Source organism: Tachypleus tridentatus, chromosome 7 (assembly GCF_004210375.1).
Source record: "Tachypleus tridentatus isolate NWPU-2018 chromosome 7, ASM421037v1, whole genome shotgun sequence".
NCBI classification, from domain to species: Eukaryota; Metazoa; Arthropoda; class Merostomata; order Xiphosura; family Limulidae; genus Tachypleus; species Tachypleus tridentatus.
In genome coordinates, this window is record NC_134831.1 from 117,483,245 (window position 1) to 117,500,910 (window position 17,666).

Sequence of the window (17,666 nt, forward strand, 5' to 3'; positions counted from 1 at the left end):
TACTGTCTGTTGTATGTCCACGTCACTACTTATCTATATAAATATAATAGTACTGTCTGTTGTATGTATATGTAACTACTTATCTGTATAAATATAACAGTACTGTCTGTTGTATGTCCATGTAACTACTTATCTATATAAATATAACAGTACTGTCTGTTATATGTTCATGTAACTACTTATCTATATAAATATAACAGTACTGTCTGTTGTATGTCCAAGTCACTACTTATCTATATAAATATAACAGTACTGTCTGTTGTATGTCCACGTCACTACTTATCTATATAAATATAACAGTACTGTCTGTTGTATGTCCACGTCACTACTTATCTATATAAATATAACAGTACTGTCTGTTGTATGTCCAAGTCACTACTTATCTATATAAATATAATAGTACTGTCTGTTGTATGTCCACGTCACTACTTATCTATATAAATATAATTGTACTGTCTGTTGTATGTTCATGTAACTACTTATCTATATAAATGTAATAGTTGTTTATTGTATGTCCACGTAACTACCAATCTATATAAGTATGTACATGAAACTAATACGCAGGATGTGGATGGATCTACACCAGAATTGGTATTCATTTAGTCCATGTAGGGGCAAATATTCAGTTTTAAGATTTGTGGTTTTTATGGACATTTTTACTTCATTTCGTAAAGATGGATCTCGATCTACTTTGACATGAAGGTTTGCTTAGTTCACGGAGATATTTGGTCAGTGTCATGGCTTTGGTCAGTATTACCTTTAGTACAGTAAAGGTATCAATATATGTATGTATATCAGGTTACTGCTGTGAATTTTTCAAGGTTGCGACAATATTGTTGTCACTCTGTGTAACAATAACCCCTTTTCCGTAAGCTTGACCGTTTATAGGACAACAAGGTCGAACACAAATACCAATACATTAATACTTGGCAATGCAAGCAGTGGAGAGAAGAAAACTAACCTGAAACGTGGTGCTCATGACTTTTTAATTTTCATTCAGTCAATACTTTGTTAGCAGCGACACCTTTCTAGTTTTATGACCTTTGAAATATTTCGCGACATCTCCTGATATTACAAAAATACCTTGTATACGTTATTAAAAAAAAAAACTCAGTTGTAGTCACGGTCTCTTCTTATCAGAATATCAATCAAACAAGTCAAAAAGTTACTCAACTCCGGCTGAAAGGAGATTTAGGTCGCACGTGAAGGTAACGTCAAGGGATGGCAACAAAAGCTGGCACGCCCGCACTCCACGTGAAGCATCGCACGTAGACTTGCGTGATATTGCATGGTTGGCTATCCCAGTAAACTTGGTAAAACATTTTTTGTACGTATTACTCTTGTCGTGTTCAGATTGGTTGTACAACAGACTTAATTAACCAATAAAATATAGATTTTTATTCTATATTCATAACACGAATAAAGGCTTATGACTCTCAGAGGGAATTTTCCACTTCTCACCACTGCTCGAGATATTTATTTATTAACATGTTTTAATTTTGTTTAACTCTATCATGAAAAGGATTTCTAATTAGATTTGTCATTCGACTTTTCTGTCCAAAACTAAACAAGTAAAATAAAAATGTAACCGTGAAGCCTCGTCGTTGTTAAATTAATGTATGCACTGTCAGCAAATTACACAGCAATAGTTCGGTAAACTTTATTTGCTATTCGCACACCTTTATTTATACTGTTTCATTGCTATGCAATACAATATTATTAGTATATAAGAATCCTAACAATATTGTTAGCCTAATGGCAATGCGGTGCACTGTTATGTAATCGGATCCAGCATGGCAGGTGGGTTAAGGCGTTCGACTCGAAATCTGAGGGTAGCGGGTTCAAATCCCGGTCGCACCAAACATGCTTGCCTTTTCAGCCGTGTGGGGCGTTATAATGTGATGATCAATCCCATTATGCGTTGGTAAAATAGTAACCCAAGAGTCGGCGGTGGGTGTTAATGACTAGCTGCCTTCCCTCTAGTCTTACACTACTAAATTATGGAGGGCTAGCGCAAATAGCCCTCGAGCAGCTTTGCGCGAATTTAAAAACAAACAAACGTTCGTCATCACTATAACTGTCGCTACCATTAGATTTGCTTCCTTGAACCTTTGGTTCATTCTCTTCTCAGTTCCCATAACATGTCATCATTCATACCATCAGCTGGATGTACAACACATTTTTAAACCTTCAATGATACTTTAGTGATTGTCGGTGGTAATTTCTAGCACAATTCCCAACAAAACTGGACATGCGTAAATGTAATGCGCATAAAATTTTTGAGAAGGTATTTAGAGACACAAAACACGCATTATATTCGGGCAAATACGGTAATTGAGTCGTCGACTAGCAACTGGTACAAGAAATAATAATAAAAATGTATAAGTGATGAGACACCCTTTCTACCTTTTAAAACGCTAAAACAGTAGATTAAAAAAGATGATCTATGAAGGTAGAGACGTTGTTCTCTACTTTATTGTAATAAAAGTTTTAATACCCATACCAGTCGTCTTGAGATCCATAATTATATTTCAAATACCCTTTTTCCCACCATTTTAGATTGTGACTAGATTACTTTTGTTTTAGTTACCTATTGTTTTGGTCATTCACCTTTGGTATCACGTGCATTTTATCGCGGTAAAGGTTATCTTAGTATGCATAATTAGAATACACTATGTAGATTTAAACAGCAGTCATACCCATTGACGAGAAATGTGATACTATTGATCCTAGTTTTCACTTGGAGTCACTAATAGCGACATGCGTAGTGCCTATACATTGAAAGAGGTGGCGTTATTATTTGCTGGATATAGTCTTTATCTGTTTGTTTGTTTTGAATTTCGCGCAAAGCTACATGAGGGCTATCTGCGCTAGCCGTCCCTAATTTAGCAGTGTAAGACTAGAGGGAAGGCAGCTAGTCATCAACACCCACCGCCGACTCTTGGGCTACTCTTTTACCAACGAATAGTGGGATTGACAATAGTATTATAATGCCCCCCACAGCTGAAAGGGCGAGTATGTTTGGTGCGACGGGGATTCAAACCTGCGACCCTCAGATTACGAGTCGATCCCCATAACTACCTGGCCATACTGCGGCCTAGTCACTGTCCACTCTCAAAGCATCTTGAGAGAGAGGCGGGGAATTCGACACGCTCGTTCCTTGACCAAAACTTTCCATCACTTGGAAAGTGAATTCATTTCAATGTTTTCTTGTGGCTTTTATAAATATTATTTTGCACTTTCTTTGTGTTCTGTCAGAGATTCTCCGTTATACATTTCCTGTCGAACCTGCTGTTATTTGTGGATTAAGGTACATTACTGAGCGGGAAATAAGTATAACTTGAAGTCGCTTGTTGTTATATGTGTGCTCACAAGCTCTCTTGTTATAACATATAATTATTATTTAAAATATGATTACAGAAGTGTACACGACCATTCTTAAAGCACCGTTAACGATTAGCGCACGTTTAATATTGTGTATTTCTTAAAGACCGTAAACCATACCAGAAGATTTCTTTCCAATAGACTTTCGCTTAGTATTTTTATACGAATTTTTTCAAATTGTTTATTTGAACAGGTAAGAACGACTGAAGTGATTTACTTGTATTGAATTTTTCTCAATTTAACATTGTTTGTTATGTTTTATTAAATACGTTAAACTTAAAATGATTTTAATTAATATTAAAGACAACAGTTTTTACATGTGCAAAGTTAAAGGAAGGCGCCATTGTTGTGTGTTTGCTGTAGATTCGTTCGATGTATTCGTGTATCAATTGTTTACTAATGTTAGGCCTAGGTTGTCTTAAAATTCACGCTTCTCGCAAGGCTCCTGATGGATTATTTGTGATATGTCAGACGCTAAACATTTTTCTTTATTAAAACAAAATACAATGACTGGTAAAAGTGAGAATGAATATTAATTTTCTGGGCATTAATTCCAAAATATTCAACTTGTAATTTGAAAAGTTCATTCATTTCTTTATAAGATTATGTGCATCTTGATGCGATTACCGAATTTGGCTTCAGTTATAAATAATGCTTAACACTTTCCAACCTGTCGAAGGTACACTTTAATCCATGTCAACGTATAGATTTATTTTGTTGTTCACCCTACGCGTGAGTCACGTACAAGTTTCATGTTATCAAGAAACTGAAGTTGTAGTTATATGGCCATCTTCGTCACATACTACACAACTGATATCTCGTGTTTTTTTTTCAACTGAATTTTGTTACTATGTTTGAAAACTGGTAATTTAAAATGTGCAAGTTCGTTTTGTGCTAAAGTAGAAATTTCTTTTACATTATTACTATAACGATCTTCCATTGTCAACGGCGTACGCTATTTGTATATACGTATCTGTATCACGACTGTAACAATAATTTCTTTATTCCTATGAAAAGATATAACTCATGTCCTAAGCCTAAATACGTTTAATTTGATTGTACAGTTTTGTTAGATGTCACGAATTTAACGCTTAAATTTTGACTCGGTATTTCCTAGCTGAGAAGCAGCTTGTTCAACACGTGCTAAACGGCTAGGTCATTGGTCCCAAACGTTCAGCCATAGTCGTCCCTAATTTAAGACTGTTGACCAGAGAAACATCAACTGGTCAACAGCATTCATCTCTCTTGAGAATACTTTAACCAACTAAATGTCACGTTGTAATGGACCTACAGTTGAAAATAATATATCGCGAGCTCGAACCTTGGATCTTTTGACCTTGAGCCTTACTTTAGGAAAAACAAACGTGTTCTGCATGCCAAGACAAAGTCTTTAAGGTAATAAATCTGGTACTTTGATTGGTTAACAAATAAAAATAATGGCGGTAAATAAAAGAATTGTCATAACGGTTACGTATATTTTTTCTCCCACAACGTATGGGACTGACAGATCATTTTGTATATTCTGCAGGGTTTGTTTTTATTATTATTATTCGTGTCACTGTCACAACAGTCTCTTGTTTTTCTTTACAACTGAAGAAATCTTTAAGACTCATAACATGAATATACTCGTCTTTATTTTTGGGAGGTTTCTTGACAAAGGAGATATAAAAACAACCTTAGAATATTTAAATACGTTCTACTTAAAACATTCACACCTTTTTCAAAAACGTTGTACTAATTCATTGTAGCAGATTAAACAAGTACAATAACGGGAAAACAAATAGATCATTCACCTTTCTATTTCTAACCATTCTTTTTACATTTTACATTTTTTTCCTTGTTGTTTTTCAGCATGAATCACTTCATAAGGTGGCTCCACCTTTGGGACTTTCTCGCTTGGGCTTTGGTTCATTTTCTTTTCTAAATTCAACTTTTATTATATTATTCAATAATCGTGGTATAGCTTTAGTTCATGTTCACATCACGTGTTCTCGAAAGTGGAAGTATTTAAATTATATTGCACTCACTAAGGTTTCTATATTGGTTACCATTTAGCTTTTAATAAGTATGAACATAATATTTTGATTGGTGGAAATAATAAATTTAGTATTGGATTTAATTTTTTCTCAGTTTGTCATTGGTTATCTGTTAAATTTGAAATCCATGCGAACGGATTTCCTTTAAGTGTTACAAGCTCAGCACAGGAGAACCTTTCTTCTTACAAAGACTGAATAACAACTGTTTGTCTGTATTTATATCCTAAACAATCACAGGTAAACAAGGCAGCGAAGAAACAATAATAGCTGCATTTATTACAATCGAACAAAAACGCGGCGGATCGGGCGTGACCTCGTGGGTAGCATGCACGAACTATGAACTCAAGGAATGTAGGTTGGCGTCTCTAACTCTTGCAAAAGAGCGGTCTGCGTCTGAAACTATGAGTGCATTATAAAAGTAACGGTCAGCTATCTGTTAAGAGTAGTCCAAGAGTTGGCGGTGGGGTTGCTTGCTTGCACCTTTTCTGTAGTTTATCAGCTCGAAATTAGTGAGAGGCATAATAACAAAAAGATAAAAAGTTTTACGTTAACATCTAAAGCAAATTAAAGTTTTAATTTTATGTTGAATTTCACACAATACATGTACTCAGAAATTGATATATTACAGTGTATAATACAGAATGAAACAAATACAATTCGTTTATATGTATTCAAAGATCATTTCGTTTTCTGTGTGGGATCTGTCGTTGCTAGTCCAAAAGACTTCACAGTTGTCTGAGACTTCTATTCGCAACTTCCATCCGACAACTTATGGTTCAATAATCTACGGGTCGTGCGTTCAAATCTAGTCACCAAAAATGTTGTCAGTCGTGTGAATACGCATTGTCCAAATATTATGAAACGCTCTGATTTTTCATAACATGCGACTTCAGAACTTACCTGTTGAATAAAACAGTAGGGTCTATAACAAAGTCCAAACTTTGAAATAAAAAACGAATACTTGTCAGCTTCAACATTGAAAGCTATTTTCAGGCCAGGTTGGATAAAAGAAAGTGTATCCAATAACAGATTTAAACAAAATCGTAGTTAATTCATCAGAGTTTGGAATAGATTTATATTTCATGAAACATCAACCGAAAGTTACAGAACTCTTTATGTTTTACATTCACAAAATGTTATCAACTTTTAACTGGGACAAGCTGGTTGTGTTTTATCATTTGGAGGTCGTCATCTGAGGTAAATTATACAAATAACGAAAGACTAAATTATTCCAAGTTACGTCTCTTCTTACCGAGAAGACTTTTCTACCAAATAAACTACGGAATGTCAAATCCTTTAAGTCTTAGTTTCTTTAAGTAGCTTGAGAATTATTACAAGTCATATCTTGATAAATCAGCAAAATAACTGTGATGTGCAACATTCGAGATTTATTAAGTAACGTGAAAGGTTCGAGTTACAGCGTGATGTAATCTGTGGATGTGGAGAAATGAATTTTAGACCTTAAAATTGCCTGAAGCACTACAATGATAGGCTCATCTGACAACGTAATGCTTATTTGGAAGTATTTAACAACTTGTATCTCACTATGATTAGTCTTAACTGACCATGATGACGTTAATATCTGAAACTGTGTTTTTGAAATGTGTTTAATTTGCATCCAGATGGCATAGTGACACGTCTGAGGAATTATAATGCTAAAAATGGGGTTTCAATACTCACAATGGGCCCAGCACATACAGTCAGTGGTATAGCTGTGTTTCTAATAATAAACAATAGAAAACATTTAAAATTGTTTAATGTTCGAAATTTTAAGGTAACTTTAAGAAACAATATTCTTTTCAGAGTATTATATCTATTGACAGAATGTGGCACATCTAACTTTCAATATTATAATTTACATTTAGTGTTTTATTGACACTGTTCACTTTTAGGACACGTGTTCTCAAAATGTCTTGGAGCTTAATACTCTGCAAAGAACCAGGGTGCAGGACGTTAAACCTTGTGCTGACCAGTGTTTGGAAGAAGGCGAGTTAGCCACTGAAAGGCAGCGTGGCTTCAGGTCATTTTGTCATGTGGGTACCCTCACTGGTAAGTCCGTTTGTTTAAATCTAGTATAGTTTTTGGAGTAACCACACAAGCTTTCAATATAAAATAACTTAAAGTCAAACCAAATGTAACTTCTTCACGACTTGTGAAGAGATATCAGGATACCCAGCAAATATTACAATACGTCGAGTTATTTACATATAACCGCTTACAAGGGCATGGTAAGTTTCCTAGAAATTATTCTGTTAATTCTTTGTTGAATTTCACATAATACACGTACCCAGACAGTGATATTTTACAGAGTATAATACAGAATGAAAAACAACAAACAATTCATTGATATGTATTCAAAGATCATTTCGTTTTCTTTGTGGAACCTGTCATTGCTAGTCCAAAAGACCTCACACTTATCTGAGATTTCGGTTTGCAACTTCCATCTGACAATTTGTGGTTCAGGCTTATCTTAGTTTTCGAGAGCAATCTGCTCAGATACTCAAATTTCATTTTTTTTTTTTTTTTGTTTAGCATGATAAGGTAAGTAGTTTACTGTGAACCAAAGTTTGAAAAAAGCTATGTTTGACCTTTTAGTAAAGTGTGAAAAGCTTTGTATGCAGTTTTTGAGGACCAAAGTTTAGAAACTATGCTTGACCTGTTAGTTTTAACTGGAAATTTAAAGCGTCAGAAGCTTTGTATACGGTTTCTGATGCCAACTGGTTTTTGTGGGCCATAGTTTAGAAGAAGCAGCCATATCTGTCATTTCAGTCTGATTTGGAACTACTACGTTTGGATGGTCTTGTCAGATTTTAGAGTGCTTATTTAAAAAAAAACCCTCTGTTTGTAAGCACCAACAAATGTCCAGAAATCTGTGTTTTGTTGCTATGGTGATTATCTTGTGGTTTTAATTAGCAATCTAAGGTAAAGATAAGTTAGAAAATCAGTACATACTCTTTGTATCGGCGAGGGTTTGTTTTGAATTTCGCGCAAAGCTATACGAGAGCTATTTGCATGTTATTCTTATTTGTCCACGTAATTAGGGCTCTAGAATCGTAATATGAGAGTCGCAGGTTCGAATCCGCGTCATACCAAACATGCTCGCTGCTGGGGCGTTATATTTGTCGATTAATTCCACTTTTCGTTGGTATGGGCGGTGGGTGGTGATGACTAACTGCCTTCCCTCTAGTCTTATGCTGTTAATTTAGGGACAGCTAGTGCAAATACTTCGTGTGAAGCTTTGGGCGAAATTAAAAACAAACTAACTTGGTGAATGATTTTATGTTAACACAGTATCGAAACACGGTAGAAATTATGTATTGCTCTAGCGCCATCTATCGGTTGCTTATAAATATATTTTGGTGCCATTAAATTTTTAGACGTTTACTCTATTTTGTCAGTTAAAATTTATTTTTATAATTTGGCGTGCTGACAGTATATATACTATTCCATTATTATTCATAAGCATTAAATCCTATTTACAAGTGTTAAGGAAATTTGATAAGACTGGTTTGGTTTTGGTTTGAATTTCGCACATAGCTACTCGACGGCTATCTATACTAGCCGCCCCGAATTTATCAGTGTAAGACTAGAGGGAAGGCATCTAGTCATCACCAAATGTTGGGCTACTCTTTTACCAATAAATAGTGGGATTTACCGTAACATTATAATACTACCACGGCTGAAAGGGCGAGCATGTTTGATGTAATGGGGATTAGAACCCGCGACACTCGGATTACGAGTCGAACGCCTTAACACGCTTGGCCATGTCGAGCCTTGGTAAGACTGAAATACTTATTTATTCTGAGAAAAGGTGAAACATTAATGTACGAAATGGTTTGTATTTTATAAGATATTACAGAACAATTTATCGATAGGTCTATTTTTTTTTCTGCAGATTTATGTAATGATGTGGATATCCCAGAGGTAGAGCTGCAGAGCTTGATGCGAGAAGATACACCTCGATATAACCTTCGAGCTGACACAATCACAGAGTTCTCAGGTTAGTTATATAAATAGCAAGTAAGTTTATAAAAATAAAGAGAAGACACAAGTAAAACGTTAGTTCATGTACACATTTTCTGAAACACTTTATCAAGAAAATACCGCTACTGCTTTTGCGAAATTAACAGACTCCAAATATAATCTGCTGTAGATATTGAATTCATATTTTTAGGCTTAGATTCCATATGTACGATACCGACGTAGATAATATATTTTAAAACGTTCCATCTGGCGGTATGAATTTCTTTTCCAAATGTTATAGGTGATTTTTAGAAATTTCTCAGTCAGTCGGTTTCAATCAAAGACTTTGTAATGTCTCTGTGCTGAGGTTGATCGCACTATGTAAGAGCGACATTCCATAGGTCACGCTACTCTTGGAGTAGATTCATCCTTCGTTAATTGAGCTTATGCTAGAAATTATGATTAAGCATAATGTTCCGGTGCTGCAGTTTTCATTGTAACAAGCTTTTGCAAAAGACAGCAACATCAGTTGTAGATCACAGGTCTGTATGGATTTTTCACATATCTTTCACTGAACACTACTGGACATAAATGTCAGTTTCTAAGACAAAGGCAGGCAAAATCACAAAACATTATTAAAGCCGTAACGAGAGGCATAACAGGTAAGTATCCGTACGTATGAGGTTTCCGATATTTTGGCTTCTTTCTCCATCTTTCTCATAAAAACAGTCATTAATTTTCAAGGTGTAACTGTACCAGGAGCTATGTTCAGCTTCATAGAAGGCTTTCTGGGTCGGAAGGTTGTCCTTCTTTCGTAAATTTATTCTTCGCTTTTCTATTGCTCTATATTTTTCTGTTTGCATTGGATGACTATCTTCTTTGAAATTCTGTGTCCTTTAGTTCCACATCATTTAACAGTGTCACTCTATGAATATTTTTTTTTTTTTAAAATGTTTTTATATACTCCAGCCATTAGTATATCAATGGTTACAAATTCATAGGAGCCAAATATATAGGCGCTGAACATGACAACCTTGGAACAAAAGCTCATATTTTCAGCGATACGTCATTAAAATAGTGAAGTTAAAACCATGCATTCCATGTTTAATTGTTATCCGTTTTTGTAACAATTCATGTTAAGGGCGAACTTTGTAACAACGAGGTAACAACATGAATTAGAAAGCATTCTGAGATATGCTTTGTTGTAAACGTTCTTATTGTTGTTGTCACAAGAAAGACCATCATGTAGGGTGGTTATATAGAAAACACCATTAAAGCTAAACACAGAAACAGTGTTATGAAACCACCATGGTGTGTAAAAGTTGAGTAAACCTTTGCTATTCTCTTCACACACTCTGAAGATGACTCTTTAAGAGTGATTCAGTAAAGTTCTGTTGAATATTATAAGAAATATATTTATATAATATATTTATTCGTTGTCAAGTGCAAACTTCATTGACTATACAGTACATTTCTCAAACAAAAATTCTAGTAAGTTGTTTGACTGTATATTTGAAGCTCAGAAACCGTGATTATAAGTTGCTTGTACAATGCTTTATTAATACTAGTTTTAAAACAGTGTGTATCAGTTGTTTGAATAATGCTTTATTCATACTTGAAACAGCGATTATCAGTTGTTTGTATAATACTTTATTCATACTTGTTCTGAAACAGTGATTATCAGTTGTTTGTATAATACTTTATTCATACTTGTTCTGAAACAGTGATTATCAGTTGTTTCTATAATACTTTATTCATACTTGTTCAGAAACTGCGATTATCAGTTGTTTGTATAATACTTTATTCATACTTGTTCTGAAACAGTGATTATCAGTTGTTTGTATAATACTTTATTCATACTTGTTCTGAAACAGCGATTATCAGTTGTTTGTATAATACTTTATTCATACTTGTTCTGAAACAGTGATTATCAGTTGTTTGTATAATACTTTATTCATACTTGTTCTGAAACAGCGATTATCAGTTGTTTGTATAATACTTTATTCATACTTGTTCTGAAACAATGATTATCAATTAGTTTATTGTATTTTATTTTCCTCAGACATGAATTTCTTTGATGTATCACTCGATATTATCCTCATAACATTAAATTCATATTTTTACACCTGTTTTTTCAGTATTTTGTATTAGTTTATACTGTGTTGTTGTTTTACATAACTCTTTAAAAACGAGTCGTTTTAGTTTCACTTCACTACTTCGTATTGGTTCTAAATATTTGTTAACCCTTTCTATTGTTACAACTGTTCTTTCTTTGTCAAAATTTTCTGATGAAAAGAATTTAAAATACAGATCTTCTACTAATTCGTGGATGAAACAAACAAAGTCTAGCTGGTTGGCTCAACTGGCTTGATTAGGCTCTGCTATCTTCGCTACTATCTTGTATTTGTCTCTGAGATTTTCTAGGCCTATCTAATCTTCGTGTAATCATTACGGTTCGCACGACTAAGAAACATACAAATTACCGATTGGAGGTTTATTATTGTAATTAAAGAGAAAAGTGTTAATTCGTTTTGTTATTGAAACTTCCATGCAGAATATGCAAAACGTAATATTAGTTGTGTCAACCTCTTGAATATATAAGGTAAAGGTTAAAAATCCAATATTGAGAAGTATAATAATGACCACAAAGGTTTCACTCGAACCATATATAGTATAAGGTCAACATATGGTATTTAATTATTTTCAGTAGACCAGACCTTTAAACGAGTGAACAACTGACATCTTAGGTCAAGATAATTTGATGTTATAAAGTCAAAAAGTCAAGTAAGTGCAGATGATGTGGAAAAACTTCAGCTGCATTTTAACAACTGCTTTAAATTTCAGTATTGAAATGAACATTCCAAGACTGTTTTCGTAGTTTAATAACATAACTGTTTCTATACCATAATACTTTGATTCTCAAGTTCTCTTTACCAGGTGACTAAACTTGTTTGCAACTCCAACAAAACGTATGTGTGATGAATAAATAATTATTGGAAGATGAAACAGTTTGACGAAATGCTTTATAGATTCCAATGAAATACTCGAAAAATATAAAATTACGTGTTATTTCCCGGTTTGCTGTATACGTACAAGGTCAAAACTTGGCAACACACAGAGTGTAACATATCTGAAGTGTATGCTATCAGTAAAATGTATTCTGGATAAGATTAACATTGTAACCCAAGGAGTGCGGGCAATTGTCTAAAATCCCACAGACACTCTTTCTTGGGTAATTTGTAACGTTATTTTAAAATCAAATAGGCAAACGAGTTTAAAAAAATAAAAAAGCCCATAAAATTACGATAGGATTCAAAATGTATGTTATTAATTGTCAGATATAAATTACTGTTTAATGTAGGTAGCATTATTAATTAATTAATTTAGTTTTTGTAATTCACTGATGCCGAGAAAACCTAAGTGATAGAAGTATAAATAACGGCGACCAGACGCGGAGGAACAGAGATAAAACGTAAAGCCACGCGAAAGAGATGATTGGTCAGAGAAAAGTAAACGTAAAGCTAACCGTCATGTGAGTGAAAGACCTAACGGTTGATTTGTTAAAGTGAGGTTAATAATTTTGAAAGAGATAAGGAGAATAAGTTGTCTCGTCAAAGATGTTCTAAAGTAACTGAACATGTCTAAGAGGACTTTGCAAAAAAAAAAAGCAGACGATTATTAGAAGTACAAAGTGTGTGTTAACTCACGCGACAGCGTAAGTGAATTGTATACGGATATTATTGTTATATATATAATGTAAAAATAGTTTGGCTTGTCAACCGAATTTTAAAGAATTGAATTGGCTTAAGTGGATTTTTGACAAGAAGAAGAGAGCTGTATAATGTTTAAGATACAAATAAGATCTAAATATTGTAAAGAACTTTTGTAAATATTTTAGTTTGTTTTGAATATATGTACTATTTTTAAAACAAGTAGAGTGCGTACTGTTAGTTTATCGTTGAACTTATCGTCAGTAAGTCACAGACACTTACTGTAGAAGAATCCTAAGCCCAACACATCCCTATATTTAACATTACTATATACCGCTTAAATCCTAGTTATTTGACATTTGGCGAGTCACAGCCAGGTTTATACCCACCATCAACGGTGATAGAAAAAACGTGAACGACAGCGGAAGTAAGGTCTATATATACGCATAACAGGCATAAATAGTGTAGAGATGACAAATGCGCTGTATCACCATATAAAGTGGTTTTTATAAATGAGTACAAAGAGGAAAAGGAAGAGGACCCAGGAATGACATTGGAGTCAGGGCCAGCTGATTCAAACTGCTGAAACGTGATAAACAGAAGAATGACAATGGAGACAGGACCAGCTGATTCAAGCTGCTCAAACTTGATACACAGAAAAATGACACCGATGCAGGGCCAGCTGATTCAAGCTGCTTAAACTTGAAAAACCGAAGAATGACACTAGAGTCAGGGCAGGCTGATTCAAGCTGCTCAAACTTGATAAACAGAATGACAATGGAGTCAGGGCCAGCTGATTCAAGCTGCTCAAACTTGATAAACAGAAGAATGACAATGCAGACAGGACCAGCTGATTCAAGCTGCTCAAACTTCATAAACAGAAGAATGACACTGATGCAGGGCCAGCTGATTCAAGCTGCTTAAACTTGATAAACAGAAGAATGACACTGGAGTCAGGGCAGGCTGATTCAAGCTGCTTAAACTTGATGAACAGAATGACAATGGAGTCAAGGCAGGCTGATTCAAGCTGCTCAAACTTGATAAACAGAAGAATGACACTGGAGTCAGGGCAGGCTGATTCAAGCTGCTCAAACTTGATAAACAGAATGACAATGGAGTCAGGGCAGGCTGATTCAAGCTGCTCAAACTTGATAAACAGAAGAATGACAATGGAGACAGGACCAGCTGATTCAAGCTGCTCAAACTTGATAAACAGAAGAATGACACTGATGCAGGGCCAGCTGATTCAAGCTGCTTAAACTTGATAAACAGAAGAATGTCACTGGAGTCAGGGTCAGCTGGTTCAAGCTGCTCAAACTTGATAAACAGAAGAATGACAATGGAATCAGGGCAGGCTGATTCAAGCTGCTCAAACTTGATAAACAGAAGAATGACAATGGAGTCAGGACCAGCTGATTCAAACTGCTCCAACTTGATAAACAGAAGAATGACACTGATGCAGGGCCAGCTGAATCAAGCTGCTTAAACTTGATAAACAGAAGAATGATACTGGATCAAGGCCAGCTGATTCAAGCTGCCTCAACTTGATAAACAGAAGAATGACAATAGAGTCAGGGCCAGCTGATTCAAGCTGATCAAACGTGATAAACAGAAGAATGACAATAGAGTCAGGGCCAGCTGATTCAAGCTGCTCAAACTTGATATGCAGCAGAATGACACTGATGCAGGGCCAGCTGATTCATGCTGCTCAAACTTGATGAACAGAAGAATGACAATGGAGTCAGGGCTAGCCGCTCAAACTTGATAAACAGAAGAATGACAGTGGAGTCAGGGCCAGTTGATTTAAGCTGCTCAAACTTGATAAACAGAAGAATGACAATGGAGTCAGGGTGAGCCACTCAAACTTGATAAACAGAATGACAATAGAGTCAGGGCGAGCCACTCAAACTTGATAAACAGAATGACAATAGAGTCAGGGCCAGCTGATTCAAGCTGCTCAAACTTGATAAACAGGAGAATGACAATGGAGTCAGGGCCAGTTGATTCAAGCTGCTCAAACTTGATAAACAGGAGAATGACAATGGAGTCAGGGCCAGTTGATTCAAGCTGCTCAAACTTGATTTGAACTGGGACAAAGGGAACTGGGCAGTCTATCTCAGTCCAATTCTCGCAGGATAATGCCTACGAGTATATGCAGGCAAAACGTCAGAACACGTCATGGACTATGACAAGTTAAAAGTTGCTTTATCGAAACTATAGGAACCTACTGAAGGAGGTTTTGTTGGAAGCTCAGAAACGTCAGACGTAAAACTGGAGAAATTGTATTTTAGTTTGTAGCATGACTACAGCGATATTTCACTAGATGGAGTAATATGACAATATATAAATATAGTTTTGAGGGACAGGCAGACCTATTAGTATAAGAAAAGTTCATGAGCTCGTGTTCAAGTGACATGTCATTGACTTTAAAGGAGAGAGCACGAAAAGATGTGGCAAAGATGGTTAAGTGAGAAGAATAGTACATGGATTTCTATAGATGATGTATTGCTGGTAAATCTAATAACATCCACTCACAATCAAAACCAGTGATGGCTGAATTTACCAAAGATGACCGGAGAGACGCGGGAGAGAAGAGATGCTGTTTGTTATAAAATGGGATACGCTGAAAAGGAGTGCATTTCTGTCACCAACAAGAAACAGAAGAAATCTTAACATAAAGCGCCTGTAACTACTATTTACAAAGACAGAAACCTCAAAAGAATGACCCGTGAATGCTGCCATCAGAAGAAACAGAATCAAGAAAAAACGTCAGGTTTACCACAAGAGGAAGTGCCACTTTAATGATCGATCAATATACGACTAGTGTTTGGCTGAAGTCAATAGTGCCAGTACTGATTGGAACATGTCATCAAGAGATGGTACCAACTCACAACATTCCAATATGCTAAGGACAAACAAGTGAGGGTTTCAAGAAACATCAGGCGCAGTAGTGCAGCAGTGAGAACCAGTCTTGCATCAGATGTCGAACAAAGTACCCTTAGGTATGCCAACTGATGAGACAGTGGGAAGGTTTCTCACAGCAGAAGTGAAAGCAACTACTCTGTATTATGTATGAGGCCTTTAGGACGTGTATGAAGGAACCTGTATAGTACTTGGTGATTGGAAACAAACCATTCTCGTCAAACGTGTGCAGTGTGATTGCTAGAGATATATCGATCAAAAAAGGTCCATTGTTGCAAATATGTGCAGTGTGACACCAAAAGATACAACGAATAGAAATAGTTTCTTCTCGTTGCAAACATCTACGGTGTGATAGCCAGTGATTCGACAAAGAGAAATAGTCCATTGTGGTTGCAAACATGTACAGTGTGGTAGGAAGAGATAATAACGACCAGAAATTCTGGTGGAGATACAACAGACAGAAATAATCCATATTCTGGAACATCCACGCTCGGTTTGACAAATGTAGTGCGTGTGCTAGCATGCTTGAGATAACTGCCAATGTTCCTTTACCACTACAGTTCAGCTTCCGGTGCAGCATGGATGAGTCAGTGTTGGGATTCTTAGATCAGTACCCTAAGTAGATTCGTAAATTTGAAACTCGATTACCTGAACCTTGTTAAATACTTGTTAATGTTAACAACACCGAATGTTACTCAAGAAATACACAGCTTCAACTGAGTTCTTAAAACTGATAACTAATGTACGAAGCTACAACCAAGTCCCTAAAACTGATAAGTTATGTATACAACTACAACTGCGTTCCTAAAACTGATAAGTGATGTACACAGTTATAACCGAGTTCCTAAAACTGGTAAGTTATGTACACAACTACAACCGAGTTTCTAAAACTGATAACTGATGTACACAACTACAACCGAGTTCCTAAAACTGATAAGTTATGTATACAACTACAACTGCGTTCCTAAAACTGATTAGTGATGTACACAGTTATAACCGAGTTCCTAAAACTGGTAAGTTATGTACACAACTACAACCGAGTTCCTAAAACTGATAACTGATGTACACAACTACAACCGAGTTCCTAAAACTGATAAGTGGTGTACACAACTACAACCGAGTTCCTAAAACTGATAAGTTATGTATACAACTACAACTGCGTTCCTAAAACTGATAAGTGATGTACACAGTTATAACCGAGTTCCTAAAACTGATAACTGATGTACGCAGCTACAACCAAGTTCCTAAAACTGGTAAGTTATGTATACAACTACAACTGCGTTCCTAAAACTGATAACTGATGTACACAGCTACAACCGAGTCCCTAAAACTGGTAAGAGAAAGGGCGCACATAATTTTATATTATTAGTACTTTAACATCAATCATATATTTCATGTGTGCGACCTATATTCCCCAATTTTCATATTCGGAGAATGAATTCCACAATTTGTAGAAGATATAAATATATTTATTTATGAAAACTTCATGATTTTTTCAAACGATATTTCAAATGTGCAAAAAAAATTCTCATTGTCCTCGGATATCCATTCTGGCGATTAAAAAATGTGTATATTGGAGAGCATGATAAAAGCAATAAAAAATTCGATGTTTTTGTTTTACATTTTGCGATCTCAGTAGGTGGAGCCACTA

At 35.4% G+C, this 17,666-nt stretch overlaps 1 protein-coding gene across 6 annotated transcripts in view; it reads left to right on the forward strand.

The window, feature by feature from the left end:
- LOC143256469 (trafficking kinesin-binding protein 1-like) overlaps window positions 1–17,666 on the forward strand; it is a 149,957-nt gene that overhangs the window by 81,349 nt on the left and 50,942 nt on the right. For all 6 annotated transcript variants that reach the window (XR_013031377.1, XR_013031378.1, XM_076513748.1 and 3 more), the window contains exons 2-3: window positions 7,313–7,469; window positions 9,316–9,420. Coding sequence is in view for 4 of the 6 variants with exons in the window: in XM_076513748.1 (XP_076369863.1) it covers window positions 7,313–7,469; window positions 9,316–9,420 (262 nt within the window). In the remaining 2 variants the exon portion in view is untranslated. The remainder of the gene's footprint in view (window positions 1–7,312; window positions 7,470–9,315; window positions 9,421–17,666) is intronic.